Consider the following 15,557-nt stretch of genomic DNA (forward strand, 5'->3'; position numbering starts at 1 on the left):
GGAAAGCAATAGTCACCACCACACGTATTCTTACGCACGCTTTGTTGACAGATGCAAACTCACATGTGCACAGCTGACAGCACACGCAAACACATCGAAAAGATTAGTGTGACGTTCTCATCAGCCAGCAATGTGAAAAACAGCACGCTGATCCCTTGTTTTCCTCAGAGGGAGACGGAGCAGGGAACTGAACGTCCCTCTTTATCCTCCGACTCCTACAAGTCACATCTGGCGGATGGATTGATAGAACAGAGGAGAGTTACAGAGAGACAGATACAAAGATAGAAAGTGGCACAGGTTTTTTGGAAAATAAAACACTTTGTATCTGCAGGGGGGCGGTCTGGTGGCTAGTTTTACATTTAACTTTAACTGTGCATGCATCTTATCACAGTAAAATATGAGCTGCGTAAGCACACCGCTGCCTCTAGTAGCTCTCTGAACATCTGGAGTAGGAATTGTCTGGCAAAACAAACATGACTGATATGGAAAGAATACTTTATCTGCTCTTGGAAAGCTTGTGTTAAGCTGTTGTGTAATCAAGGTGACATTGATTTCTTAGTTTTGAGAAGTTTTTTTTTTCTTTTGAAGATCCTCCATCCAAGGAAAACCCCTATGAAGATATAGAGCTGGAGAGAAGTTGCTTGGGAAGCAAATGTGTCTCACCTGCTTCCTCATCCCCTGTCCCTGACACGCCAACGAAGGTACCTGATTGCCAATACGTCATTATAAAAACAAAGTAGATTTAGTGAAAGTAGTTATATGCTGAAAATCACCCTCTAATTTGTCTGTTTCTCTCCATCTTCCCTCCTCAGCTCTCCTCCAAGCCTGGCTTCTTCAGACAAAACTCAGAACGGCGAAGCTTCAAGCTCCTGGAGCTACGCAAGACTGGCAGGGACACTGGCATCTCCACTCCCTCCCGTATCAGCCCCCCCTCAACACCCAGTAGCCCTGACGATACCCCCTGTCTCTCTGGAGACCCATACAATCGCAGACGGAGGAAAATCCCTAAGGTATGGGAGTCTGAGAGGCCTCTAACAGAGCTCATGCTGCTCTGTCTTTGATTTATGGTCCAGCGTACTGCTCAGGGAGTTTCAGACCTGTCCACTCATGCTGCCGTCTGGGGATGAGTAAAGCAGGGGAAAATTTTCTGATGGATATTTCCTGTTAAAAGTGTGCCTCGAGGAAGGCCTCCCAGAAGCTGTATTGAAATGATCTTTGTAGGAGTTTTGTCTATTAGTTTAAGGAGTTAAAAGATGGGCATTTATTTCACTTCACCTCCTGCAGATGGTGCTGAAAATCAATGGCATCTTTGAGGCGCGGAGAGGGAAGAAACGCATGAAGAGAGTGTCTCAGTCTACAGAGTCCAGCTCAGGGAGAGGTAAGGGTTGAAAGGCATGCCACAAAAATGATTGTTTTAACCTTTATATGCTTCACATCAACTGTGAGTATATTAAAACTCACAGTGTGCACTTTTAAAAACTCAATTTAAAGTCACGTTCACTATTGCAATCTAGTCAAGTCTCTATCAAGGAGGTTGTGCTTGTGTTTGTTTGCCTGATAGTTAGCAGGATGTCTTAATAAAAGTTTCTTAGCTGATTTCAATCAGATTTGGTATCTGTCTTAACATTACATTTATTCTAACTTTTTAACAATTCTGTCATTTGCTACTGTACATAGTTGAATAAAAAACAACCTGGCACATAAATTCCCCAAAAAATTAACTAAAAACTAAAACTAAGTATCATAAAATATTTAAGGTAACTGAAATAAAAATAGACTAGACCTTAGAGACTACAAATAAAAAAAGATACGGTACTTAGAAGAATAACGAATGAAATAAAAAATATTCAGGAAATGTCTTTAGTTGTAGTCAGTGTCACTTTGGTCAGATGTGTCAACACATAAGTATGACAAGGCATTGATGTCTATGTTTATTAAGACTGGGATGTCTACATGACTGTGAGTAAATTGCCTTCACAAAGTGTTGTTTTTGTAATGTAATACTTATACTGAACTTCTTAAATCTTGCCCAACCAACAAATACCCCCATATTGTCATCTATAAAAAAAAAAAGAATCTAAAACTAATACTGATACTAATAAAAACTAAAAAGCTAGTAAAACTGAACTGAAATGAGAATTCCATTCTGGAAACTAACTGAAACTAAACTGAATTGAAATCTTAATAAAAATAATAACTAATGACAAATACAGATCTATAATAACTCTTGGCACACACATGTTTTTGAGGGGAACGTTTTTCAGTTGCTTATGCACAGTAAAAAAAAAACACACAAAAAACCATGCGCAGTAGTTTAAAAACAGACCTCAACAGTGGATGTGAAAGACATGCTACTACTGCAATACTAACAGACACACATTTACACACTCAATAACACATATATCAGGAGTATATTACTGTAGCCCAGCCCGTGAGTTAAAAATAAAAAATATATATAAATACAATAAATCAATTAATTCTAAATGATGCACCCAAACAAAACCATTAAAACTGCAAACACATTTGGATATTGACAAATCATATAATATTGGTCAAGTAGGGACATTGAAAATGAAAGATTATGTAATATTATTGTAACCCAGTGTATCCCATATGTGAATGTGTACTGGGGCCCTACTCTCCCTCTTTTTCTCACTATCTTTTATTATCATGTGCTGTTTTGCATACTGTACATACATCTACGGGCACGGTTGTGGATTTTTGTCAGGGTTGATTTCAATGTATCATTTTAATCTATTTGTTAAAAAAGACACCAAATACAGTTAAAAAAATACAACACATTTGATTTTAGATGCTGTTACAAAATAAAAAAAATGCATTGCCAGAATAACAATAAACAGTAGTGTTTGTTGTGTTTTCTGGTCAGATGTTTACTTTGTAATGACCAAAATGTGACAAAAAAGGATTCTAACATAACTGAATCACTGAATTCAAAGTTGATTATCCATACTGTCAACACTCTACTCACTGCAGAGATGTTTCATCAAGTCACTTTTCCTACGACTCTCAGTTTGAGCAGAAGGATATTACATGTCTGTCTCCATAAAGGAAACAATCATTTTTATCCACTTAGCTTTATGGACAAACTTTCATCCTGTGGTCAGTTGAGACTGACCCATGTTTCAGACGACTCTGTGGTTTTGTGTGCTAGAGGCAGGATTGATGAAGCAATGTGAGCAAATTCCATGTGCTTCGAGTTTTCTGTGATTGTTATTTTCAGTCTGCTTTTACTGTTTTGGTTTTTCTCTCTTTCTTCTCTTTAATTTAGTGACAGATGAGAACAGTGAATCGGAAAGTGACACAGAGGAGAAACTGAAAGGTGAGAATGGGAAATAAGTATTTACACATTACAGTAGCTACACTGAGGATACTGAACAGTGAAAGTATAATGTGTACAATAATGATTCAAATTACAATTTTCACTCTTTTAATTGTTTCGCTGTATGGATCACATCAAAAATTAACACAGATGGAGCTTTCAGATTACCTCTCATGCTGGCCTCACAGTGACCTTCTTCGTGTGTGTTTGTGTGCATACATGACATGGATGTATGGGATGAAATGTGTTGTCTCTGTCCCTCAGCTCACAGTCAGCGGCTGGTGTTGGTCCAGTCAATGCTAAGGCAGACGGGGCGGTACCGGACCTTGGAGAGGGATCTGATGGAGCTGCAGGAGAGGAAACTCTTTGAATATTTCATAGTTGTTGCGCTCCATAAGACCAAGGCTGGAGTCCCGTACCTGCCAGAAGTAACACAACAGTTTCCTCTCAAGGTAAAAGGAGATAGCAGTGTTACTGAATCACTCTATTTCCAAAACGAGAAATGTAGTTAAAATAAACAAAAACACTGCTCATTGTCATTGCAAACGTTATCTAAATGGATGTCTACTTTCTTTCAAAACCAACGGTAATATCTCAACCTGTGTACACTAGTTTATGAGCACCTGCTATTGAGTTTTCTGGGAAAACACAGAGAATTTTGCACTTCTGGAAAAAAGCAGCAGCAGGTTTTATGTATTAAAAAAATAGCCTGGTATAGCCTGGTAATTTTGTAATCAGTGATACTGTTTAACTATTGACTAAGGAAAGATGCTAAAAACTTCAGTATCGTCACAAAAAACAACAACAAAAAAGACAGTGATAACAGTTATTTTACAACAATGTATCCTGGCAAAGACAAAACTCCTCAAGAGTATTGCGTTCTGCTATAGTCATTGCAGGGTTCTTACTTAAGATAGTGACACTGCAGTTTTATGCTGATGAACAATGAGCATTATGAAGTAGTCTAAAAGTCTGTTTCGGTTATTGCAATTGAAAGAAAATATTTGCACTTTAAGTAGGTCATTTTGTGATTCATTATCTGTTTCTTCTTGTGCGTAGTTTTTATTTTCTGTGTTAGATTTACCAAGTTCCATTATTAGTCTTATAGCAATCTAATCTGTGAAACATGAGGACTTGAATGGCATTATGACCTATATTCATTTTCAAGTTTTGTCTCTTTTTTTTCATCCAGCTTGAGAGGAGCTTTAAGTTCATGCGGGAGGCTGAGGACCAGCTGAAGGTCATCCCTCAGTTCTGTTTCCCTGACGCCAAAGACTGGGTGCCTGTCGACAACTTCCCCAGGTTAGTCCTAGTCTGACTGCTGCCATGGCACTTAAAAAAAAAAAGTGAAACAAAACAAGGGACAGAGGAATTTCCCGGCAGAGTGTTAATAGCTGAGCTGTTGCTAATAACCACTTGTTAGAGAAGAAGCTGAAAGCCCAAAATAGAAATGACCTTCTGGCTTGTAAAGAGGGCTGTTCTTTCTTTAACGATAAGGCACTGACAGTGACAAATAATTACAAGGAGAGACGGTGGATTTAGCACCTTACACCTGGTTTGTTACCACAAAATCACCTCTCTTTGTATGATGGTTAAAATTGGACGAATTACCCAATACCTCTAGCTTAGCCTCTCAATGTCTGTATTGTTCTGAGAAGTGATGTTGTTTGTCCTGATGGAGATGGCTAATATTTAGCTGGAGGCAAACGTTCGATGGGTGGGTCGGGGTGGGGGGGGGGGTAGTGGCACCAAACACACACCTGCATTGAACTTGCTGACACACTCGCCTGTTGAGAAGGTCGTCACCGGTCAATGAGTACCTGTCAGGTAGAGTTTAGGAGGATTTGTGTGGATATTTGCAGAGAAAGCCTGTCCTGAGGGTCTCCCCTCTCAAGTACAAAGTAGTTTGCCAAAACACAAAGTCCAGAATGAAGTTTTCTGTTTCCACAACACTCTTTTCTATTTGATTTTAACAGCTTCAGATGTTTTCCATCATGTCTGAATCTCTCTTTTTATATCCCCAGTGAGACATTCTCATTTGTCCTGACTGGTGAGGATGGAAGCCGGCGGTTTGGCTACTGTCGGAGATTACTGGTATGGTCTGAAAATGCTTCTTCCCCTCGTCACTTGCTTCTCCTAATTCTGATTTTAATATAGATAATCCCTTATATTTAAAAAATGACTGCTGCGTTTGTATTATTATGCAAGTTTCTCTTATATATTTCTTGAATTTTGTTGATAAAATGGTTCAGATTTTTCAAAGTCTTCAAAGTCTCTGTGAGACAAAGGCTTTGCTTTGCTCCAGTGCTCTAATCCTGTGGTTTTACTTGGGTGAGCAGTCTTGTGACATGCCGCTGTTTTCAAGCTGTCTTTTTCTCGCTGCCTGTTCACAGCCCAGTGGTAAAGGCCGGAGGCTTCCTGAGGTCTACTGCATCGTCAGTCGCCTTGGCTGCTTCGACCTTTTCTCCAAGGTAGATATAGTGAACTCAGCATGAACACAAATTAGTGGTGGAATGTAACTTAGTACATCAACTCAAGTAATGTACTGAAGTACAAGTTTGAGATACTTGGAGGTATTTCCCTTTCCGTTCACATACAAAAACCGCTCTGTGGTCAACAAAAAACAAAATGTAGTATGCAAAATGCGCAAATCAAAAATTACAGACAGAGACTCAACAACTTTCAACAATTTAAAAGTGTTATAGAGCATTCATGATATGATAAGTTTAAAATATATATATATATATATATATAAATATATGTGTGTGTGTGTGTGTGTGTGTGTGTGTGTGTGTATTGCTTCTGTTGTTAAAATGGAATTACATTTGATGGAGAGCACATCATGACTTGTTTAGTACTCGAAACAGAAGGGTTATGACCTGCCTGTCTTGGGACTTGAGTGCAAAAACTTACTTGTAACTTACAAAACAATGACTCTCAAAACAATGGTCCTACGCCTAATTATGAGTACTTTTATTTCTCGTACTTTAAGTATATCTTGATGCTAATACTTTTGTACTTGAGTAAGATTTTTAATGCAGGACTTGAAACAGAGTATTTTTAAATTGTAGCATTTCAGTTTTTACTTAAAAGTACAAACATTTATAAAGTAAACATAAATACATGTCTTGCCTCAAATTAAATTGCGTCGCACAGTAAGTGTTACACAAACACGTACATGCAACCCCCACCCACACTAAAAGAGTAGGGAGCAGTACCACCCTCAGTGCCCACAGAGCCCCACCCACTCTCTCTCCACTCTACTTTCCCACAGAGCCTCATAGTCCTGGCTCCACTACAGACGCACATGTGAACTGCAGCTGATGTGGTTACCGCAGTGGAAAAGGTTCCCTCTATTGGGCTTTAGATTTATAAGCATGTTGGCTTCTGGATGTAAATCTGGGCCATTGCTAAAATTGGGTTTGTAACAATACAGACCAAAACAGAGAGGGGTCACTTCAGTGTATCTGCTGATAAAGGAGATGGCAAATAGATTGATAGCTGCCTCTGCAATGGAAGCACTCAGTGCTCATGATGTTCTGAATATGTTTCATCTGTTTCAGATCAGCTAAAGCATAAAAGTATAATGTTAGACAGATGTGTACAGTATGGAGTGTCGAGGGGCACACATGATGGATTCAGGCTGTTAGCCATTTGTTGTATTGACTTCTGACAGTGTTTGACTGTCTCCACTGCATCATGGCAAGAATGTATAAGCTTGTTATGATAACAGCCAGTGTTGTTGAAAAATAAAAGCACAGTACTGTCTCCCAAAAGTGTTATATTAAGTTAGCTTACCCTCAATTAATTTATTATGGCACCTAAATCAGATGCCATTTTAATCGTCAGTTTACAGAGAGAGGAGACTGTCATCTCAATTGGACTTTTATATTCCCGAATAAAGGGAAAGAAGAAGAAGAAAGAAAATTACATAATACCATGGGTCCAGTGAGCTCTTCCAAGTAAAGTCAGGCTTCAATCATCAAATGCTGTTTGTGTGATTCCAATTTTAGTGATAAAAAAGACAGTCGACATACATCTGTTACTGTTTTTGTGGTGTTTTTCTTTTGCGGAGCCATTTTTAATGACAGCATTCTCCTCCCCATATGTTCCACCAAAACAAGTTCACCCCTGACACAATTTTGTAAGAGAATCGTTGCTGCATCCTGAGTTTTGCCCCGTCAAGGCGATTGTAATTGGTTTTAAAAATGTAAACAAACCAGCGCGCTTTTTGCCCCTGTAGCAGAATAATAACATGTGCTTCCAGACATTTCTCTAGCACTGACAAAGCACTGTGGAGGTCTCACTATGTGAGACTAGCTTTAGTATAATCTTGTAACTTATATATCAAACTGGTTAAGGTATTGCATTAATGCCATAATCATATAAAAAATCCTATTACATTAATAATAATAATAATAATAAACTTTATTACAGACTCAATGGTCCAGATAAGAGCAAAACAATACATACATAAGATATACACAACATATTCACAATGCAATAAGATCACTTCAAAAAAAAAAAAAAATGCAGTTATGCTCTTAGATTTGCAACACTGCCTACAATGACCTAACATACCCAAAGTTATAAAATGGATATTTACCATTGTATAATTAAATCATATTCAGTATATCATCTAACAAATCTACAGTATACACGTCTAAATATCCCTGTGTTTTGCAGATCCTGGATGAAGTGGAAAAGAGGAGGGCTATCTCCCCAGCTCTGGTGCAGCCTTTTATGAGAGGCATAATGGAAGCTCCCTTCCCTGCTCCAGGAAGAACCATCACTGTCAAAAACTTCCTACCTGGCTCCGGGACTGAGGTGAGATGACGGTTGTGTCACTGTGGAAAATATCTAGTTTCTTGTCCCAATCTTGGAGGAAAAACTCATGTGCTCTTAAATATCATATAAATAATATATATTAGTGTCTTAATGTTTATGTGTGCAGTGTGTACATTACTATTTCTGTTTCCTACAGGTGATAGAGCTGTGTCGACCATCAGATTCTCGTCTGGAACATGTGGACTTTGAATGTCTCTTTTCCTCCTTAAGTCTGCGTCTCCTCCTCCGAGTGTTCGCCTCTCTACTTCTGGAGCGCAGAGTCATCTTCACTGCCGACAAACTCAGGTTGGCTCCAGCAACATATTGTTACAGAGCGCAGTGGTTAGACAGATTTCCAACCTTAAAATGACATGTCTAATCTTCGCAACAAGCCTCAGTATTGTGGTGGGTGTGATCATTGCACTGTTTTAATTAATCTGTTGCAATCAGATTATTGAAAGCAGTGTTTTGATGCTGAAAAGACTAAGAGAAAAAAATGTTGAAGGATGTGACAGAGAGACCTCAAGTCGACATACAGTCTGAGGAAAAGAAGATCCTGACCGAGTGTGAGAGGAAGGAATGCTGTTATGTTATACAGTCGTCTGGGGAACAATCGCTTCTCCTCTGGAAAACTGTCAAGGATGCCAGATAGAAGGAGTTAGGCTTTAGAGCATGACTCCATAGCTAACACGTGTGCACAGTGACGTCATCACACCCACACAGTACATTTTAAACCCTAACTGTTGTGGTACTCCTAGCTCAACATGTGGGTTTTTTTTAGATTTAGGTCTCATTGTTGTATATCTTCACATCTTGCCCTTTTACTGCTGTTTTTAAGGTAGTATAAGAAGCATTTTTCACCACAGCTCATAAGCAGATCACAAGTCGCGCACATTCTCTACCGTGGAGTGGAAACTTGGCCTCGTCAATCATTTTTTTAATGAATTAACTGTGAGCAGATGCACACCCGGGAGAGATTAAGTTAACAGCATGGGGTGAGGGTGTTTGCTGCCGCTGTATAGTTTTTATAAGTGTTACATCACCCTGCCCTCAGAGATGCTTTTTAACATTCCTCTCAGGGTACCAATGGGTTTGTTGGAGGAACAGGAATGAACTTTTAACATTATGTTCCAAATTAGGAAACGGGTGGCAGGAGAGGGTGGTTTTCCTGACGGGATGATTAGCACCATCTTGTGGAGGAAACCAGACTGTTTAAAAATAACCTCAGTCTTTAGAAGCAGCTTTGCTTTTTGGAAGATTTTTCTGTCATATTTCACTATTTCTGTGAAAGACATTGAGATATCAAGTTACCTCCTGTTGTCCATTACCTCTGAAACAAGGAGCAAGAGCTACATTCAATTTTGTATCACTATCAGTCTCTTGAGCTGCTCTGCAGATGTTATTTATACTTGAATGCAGCATGTTCACCTCTGTTTTTGGGGGGTTGTTGTAGAAAGACTACCTGATGCAGAGGTGACTGCTAATGCCCAGTAATATAATGGGCAACAGTAGTGCTAGTTCGGTACACGTTATCTGCTGTACGGCAAGGTACTGGGTTGTTCGTGCATATTAAAATAGATTTCACTGTAGATTAAACTGATATAAAGCTAAAAGGAGAGAGATTTGCTGTGTGACTTTACAGTTAACATAATACGACAGATAAATAATAATATAATAAATAATGATTGACCTTAGAAACAGTCTTACTATGGGGTTCTTTTAATAGTTGCTCTGAAGTGTTAGTTTTTATCTCACAATCCTTCTCATCAGATGAGGTTTCCACAGTTGTCATGAAATTGTACATATTCAAAGTTTAGTGCTTTAAAACTACTGTTGATAACTTTTTGTCATATTTGCTGAAACTGTCACAACATCCTGACAGGGGTACGTGAGACAAGTTTATGTGTTTATGTGCATTAACTTTTTTCTGTCTCTCTGTCCGCAGCACGTTGTCTCAGTGCTGTCATGCAGTAGTGGCTCTACTCTACCCTTTCACCTGGCAGCATACATACATCCCCGTGCTCCCACCCTCCATGTTGGATATTGTCTGCACTCCAACCCCCTTTATAGTCGGCCTTCTCTCCAGCTCTCTGCCTCGACTCAAAGAGCTGCCCATAGAAGAGGTGAGATGAGGGTTGTTTTTTTTTTTGCGTGATCCTTGACTCCGAGCCTTTCCTCCACTGAACAATAGCTCCAGGAAATGACATCACTCTCCCTCTGCTCTTCCCTCAGGTCCTGGTGGTCGACCTCGGCAACAGTCGCTTCCTACGACAGGTAGAAATCATAGACCCATCAGGGAAACACTGAAAATCACCTCAGAGTCCTTTTACAAATGTGGCGACTCTACCAGATGCTATGTGAATACAACATGATAATTCACTAGATGTTCACTGCATTTACATCTGCGCTTTTATTTTCACAGCTGGATGATGAGGACTCCATCCTTCCCCACAAGCTGCAGGCGGCTCTCGAGCATGTGCTGGATAAGAGGAGGGAGCTGGCCTGTGAAAAAGGAGATCTGCCCAATGGTAACTCAGCACACTTATTACAGCATTTTATGCAATATGTTTAGGTTTTTATTAGAAATGCCAACTATACTAAAGGCAGTGCTATAAAATGATCAAGAATAAAGAATGGTCAACAGCATGGTCCACACTCTGTTCAAGAAATAGTCTTTTTTAGAACATTTTCAGGACACTTTCACTAACCTACACCAGGATCAGTTGCCATTGAATTTTTTAAACTGACATGCATTTTTTGGTTGTGCCCACTGCCTTAAAGTCCCTTTTAGGTGCCATTTAAGTACTCATGGTGTTCAGGGTATTGTCAAACATAATTTCTATATTTATATTCAGTTTAAACTTTCCATCCTCCCTAAGCAGACACCTAATATCAGCTGCCAGCTGCATTCAATAAAAATACATTTAGGACTTTTTGGACACCTACAAATGATCATATAGCAACTCATAATTTTGTGGTACATTAAAGCATTCTTCCACGTCAAACCTGGATTTTCCAGGGAAATTATTTTTTATTATTTTCCAGGATTCTTGTATATGACTGGAAAGCTAGGTTCAACAAGTTTTGTGGGTTCACAAGAGTCCTCAAAAAATAATGCTTCCCACTGTAATGTGTATTTGTAAGAGGTATCAAAAGAGCGATGAAGATCATAATGGAAACTCTGCTTTTGCTGCTATGCAGTAGTTGAAAATGTCACATCCCTAAAGTAATGTTGCAGCACAATGTAATGCAACATCACATCAGCGTTTGCTATGGACACAAGAACAACAGACCTGAAAGTTTCAATTCTCACTGTTACGGTCGCACTGCTTTTATGCAGCAGTTAGACAGTTTAGTTTTTCATCACTCATCCATCCGTGAATTATTTCTCAAACTTGTGGTTGGGATGCCACATGAGTTTGCTTTTTTACAGAGTAGAATGGGATTTGATTTTATAATCTATATACATATAACAAGAGACTTACTTTAAGTTAACTGTGAGTCTTTTTACATATATAGAACAACATCATATCCCTTGTGAAACTTGAGTTATGAATGTTAGAAAACGAGCAACCATCTATCAGGAAAGCAGAGTGATGCAGTAGTAATATATCACAATATAAAATAATTTCACAAGATTTTCTTTTTGTCTTGAGAGCATGGCCTTTGGGTTTAATAAAATCCCTTGAAAACTTCTGTGATGTGTAAAAAGAGAGATGTATGAGAGAGTATCTGTGAATTTTCAGGGAGCAGGGACTTCATTTTCCTATATTCTAAGTAAGAAGTTTGACTTGAAATAGTAATTGTTTTTTTTATTGATCAGTTTTTGCAGATAAGAGATGTGTTGGTCATTCTGTTGTATTGGGCAGTTCATATTCAGTGATTTAATCTCTTTTTCTGTTCTCCTCTGTACCTCCACTCAGACTCCAGCTCTCTCAGCACTGTGGTGTCAGAGGCCTTTGTACGTTTCTTTGTGGAGATGGTGGGTCACTACTCCCTCTTCATGGGTGGAGCAGAGCGAGAGGATGAGTCTGTCTCCTCCCCCACCTTGCCGAGCCCCTCTTCTTCCCCTTCCTCATCCTTTCAGCGTGACGCCTTTCGCAAAGCGGTCACATCCAAGAGCTTGAGAAGGTTCTTGGAGGTGTTCATGGAGACCCAAATGTTCACCGGCTTTATCCAGGAGAGGGAGCTGCGCAGGCAGGGCCTCAGAGGTACTGAGATTTGATTACCTGCAGTGGTGTTACAGTACAGTTTGTAACAGTTAACGTAAAAAAACTCTCATAAGGACTGTATGTGCATAAGAGAACAATTGCCTGAAAATTGACAAAACAACCTCCAATTTATTCACTTGTTCTGGAGCTTTCAACCTTATCATGTGGTCTTTGTTTGCAGCTGAATTTTGCTTAGTTGTCATTATATTGTAGATGTTCAAACCATTATACACACAACTTTTATTTGGATGAGTTTTAAAAGTGCCCACAAAAAAAGGAAAGTAAACTTAAAGGGGCCCTGCTGATTTTTCTTGGGAACAAACAAAGTTTTGTTTACGGTCAGTTGCTCACAAAACACATTGCATGCATCCTCCCGTTCTAACAAAGATTATGTGTCATAACTGTTGCAAAGCAGATTTGAAAAAATATTTTCCAGTAAAAATCTAATTCAGCATTGTTTACATCCATGTTTACTAGCTTGCAGTCTTCTTCACTGTGTGTTTGCATTGCAGCATGTGTAATCACCACCTGTTGATCAATAAAATAGTGTGGAAGGATTTGTCAGTGGGCTTAAACTTGAATAGAGCCCTTCTTGTCATTCAACCACTCAAAACCCTTTTACATTACAAAGTCTCATTTACCCATTCACACACACTGACACACACAGGTGGCCAAGGCTGCTGTTCAAGATATCACCTGCTACTCCGTTTAGACATTCACATGCACACACACACACACGGAACAGCCATTGGGAGCAACTTGTGGTTCAGTATCTTGCCCATGCTTCAACATGCAGGCTGGAGGGGGTGGGAATCAAACTGCCAATCATCCAAAAAGTGGACAACTCATTCTTTGATGATGAGGGCCGTGTCATATAGTCAAAAGTGTAAGAGTAATTGGATCTTGAGTGGAGATTGTTGTCAATTGCTGTTTCCAAGGCTAAGAATGACCTTTAAAATGTTTGGATTTTACATTTTTATGTACTCTGGTATCCCTTTAATATGAGGTCTCAATATTAAGGTTACCTTTCTGAATATACAAAATCATATAAAGGTTATATATATATGCTGTTTTTTTCAGTGTCATGTGAGTCTATAAAAAAAACTTCACGTTAGGGCGATTTCACACATGTCGGCATTTTGAGGAATGTTCACATTTTTTTAACCAGTGGTAGTAAGGGGTCTCTTTAAAACATTTTGATTAAAATGTAACTTGTTCTTTTATTTCCAGGTTTATTTGAGGTGAGAGCACAAGAGTACCTGGACTCACTGCCGGGGAGTGAGCAGCGAGGGGTCAACAAGTTTCTTAAGGGTCTAGGTGAGATATACTCAATCAATTGCTCAGTCAGTAAATCCACTATAAAAACTGCTGGTTCAGTTCAAGACACTTTTATAGAAGATTTGAACATTTATAGCTCATGGATAGACAGTGAGATTTGGCGGAAAAGCCTCTGGTCTTTGAGGGAGCACTCAAGCACCTGATTTCAATCAGCCAATACAAGTGCGACTGTTTTGCTTTATTTTTTAAGTTTCTTTTCCTTTTTTTCAGGAAACAAGATGAAATTCCTTTCCAAGAAATGAAGCTCACAGTCAGGACGTCATGTATCAAAGTAGGAAAAAGCGTGAAGTAGCGTGCGGTAAAAAAGGAGAGCTGGACGTGGAAGAGCGTAGAGACGGAGATGCGTCTTTGGTTAAAATAATGGAAGACTCTTGAGGTTAACTGGACTCATAGTTTGTGAACATGAGGGAATCTGGGGAAATCTAGATTTTAGCTCCCAGTTTCATTAGCCAGTCATTCCATTAGTGTTGTGAAGGGTTTACTCAGCTTGGACCAAAACGCCCTTCCAACAAGATAAAGTAACGTCTAACAGTGTCTCCATAGACGTTTTGTTTTGCAGATTACAGTCAGTCCCTGCAGTGTTACTGTATAGCACAGCTCAGTGTAAATGTTTTTAGGAACAGTGTTCTCCATTTTTTTTGGTCACTGACCCCATCTATAAACCTGTAAGAGGGAGCGTCACTAAGAGTCCCATTTTGTACAATACCTTTCTATACATTCCAAGTATTTTCTATAGAAGCTTTTATAAATACAATAGTACAACTTCTTCATCAACAGGAGGCTTTTAAGTTAATTTATATTCTTTTTAGATAAACTTAATCTCCTTTTATTTTAAATTTCCTTCAAATGAGTGCAAAGAAATCTCCTGTAGTTTGTAAAAGGCTTTATTTAACAGAGTCTAGTCCAGACTGTAGACCACTTTGGGTTGTTGGGTATATGTACCACTGTTTTAAGTAAAGAAACTTTTATTGGATAAAGGAATGGGCACCAAAAGGAGTAAAGTATAAAGATGGGAAGGAAATCAATCTGAATACATCTCTTACTTGGGTTTGAGTGTATGCTCTGGATAGACTCGATGTTGAAGGAAGATGTGTATCTTAGTTCAGTCAGTATCAATGTGTCTCACAAAAGCAACTAGTGTTGCTTTAAACTTGATTGAAAATGGAATGAAACTATTAATAAAGTGATTTGAATTTTTGAATTAGACAAATGTCTCTTTTCATACAATGTTGTATAATGCTGTATTTTGTAAGCATGTTATAGTGATTTAATTTGAGGCCGTGTGACTTTTGCTGTTGAGTGTAAATGTGTTGTTTTACCATCATAAAATCAGTGTTTGCTGATATTACTTGCTGTAACTATGACTATTTACTACCACGAGCTACTCGTCAGACCAAGTGAGGCTGCGGCTGCAAAATCTCTGAGCGCACTGAATTGAGCCTTTGTACATGGGGCACCCACTCTACCAGGTGAGCTACTGGGTGCCCTGTTGTTTTGTAAGTCAAAGAATGTGTTATTTCTTTTTACGTTAAGTTACGAGGGCTTGCTTTAATTAAGCATTTGGAATTTACTGCCTTGACTAAAATGTTTAATTCAATTAGGCTGAGTCAAGCTCCAACAACACTAGTTTCTACATTTTTCCTAATGCAACTAAACCACATCTCCATGCGGTCTTATGTCAGGCCCTAAACAACTGTGGTGTACAAGACAAAGACAAGGTTGCTCAAAGTCACAGAATACTGTTTACACAGACTAAGTATTACTCTCTGTCATTAGTAAGTTGACTCTTTAATGTAAAAATCAGTGGATTTCCTCTTCATGTGTTACCTGAGCAAGGATGC

The 15,557-nt window shown here is 38.9% G+C and overlaps 1 protein-coding gene across 1 annotated transcript in view; it reads left to right on the forward strand.

The window, feature by feature from the left end:
- si:dkey-82f1.1 (DENN domain-containing protein 2A) overlaps positions 1-15,064 on the forward strand; it is a 42,149-nt gene extending 27,085 nt beyond the window's left edge. The window contains exons 5-20 of the mRNA XM_042495409.1: positions 589-701; positions 813-1,010; positions 1,285-1,378; positions 3,290-3,340; positions 3,605-3,792; positions 4,533-4,642; positions 5,365-5,434; positions 5,734-5,811; positions 8,027-8,167; positions 8,325-8,473; positions 10,113-10,290; positions 10,400-10,441; positions 10,590-10,695; positions 12,091-12,378; positions 13,609-13,695; positions 13,927-15,064. Of these exons, the coding sequence (XP_042351343.1) occupies positions 589-701; positions 813-1,010; positions 1,285-1,378; positions 3,290-3,340; positions 3,605-3,792; positions 4,533-4,642; positions 5,365-5,434; positions 5,734-5,811; positions 8,027-8,167; positions 8,325-8,473; positions 10,113-10,290; positions 10,400-10,441; positions 10,590-10,695; positions 12,091-12,378; positions 13,609-13,695; positions 13,927-13,958 (1,925 nt within the window). The 3' untranslated portion in view covers positions 13,959-15,064. The remainder of the gene's footprint in view (positions 1-588; positions 702-812; positions 1,011-1,284; positions 1,379-3,289; positions 3,341-3,604; positions 3,793-4,532; positions 4,643-5,364; positions 5,435-5,733; positions 5,812-8,026; positions 8,168-8,324; positions 8,474-10,112; positions 10,291-10,399; positions 10,442-10,589; positions 10,696-12,090; positions 12,379-13,608; positions 13,696-13,926) is intronic.
- Positions 15,065-15,557: the final 493 nt, after the last annotated feature.

The sequence above is a fragment of the Plectropomus leopardus genome, chromosome 11 (genome assembly GCF_008729295.1).
Source record: "Plectropomus leopardus isolate mb chromosome 11, YSFRI_Pleo_2.0, whole genome shotgun sequence".
In the NCBI taxonomy this organism is placed as follows: Eukaryota; Metazoa; Chordata; class Actinopteri; order Perciformes; family Serranidae; genus Plectropomus; species Plectropomus leopardus.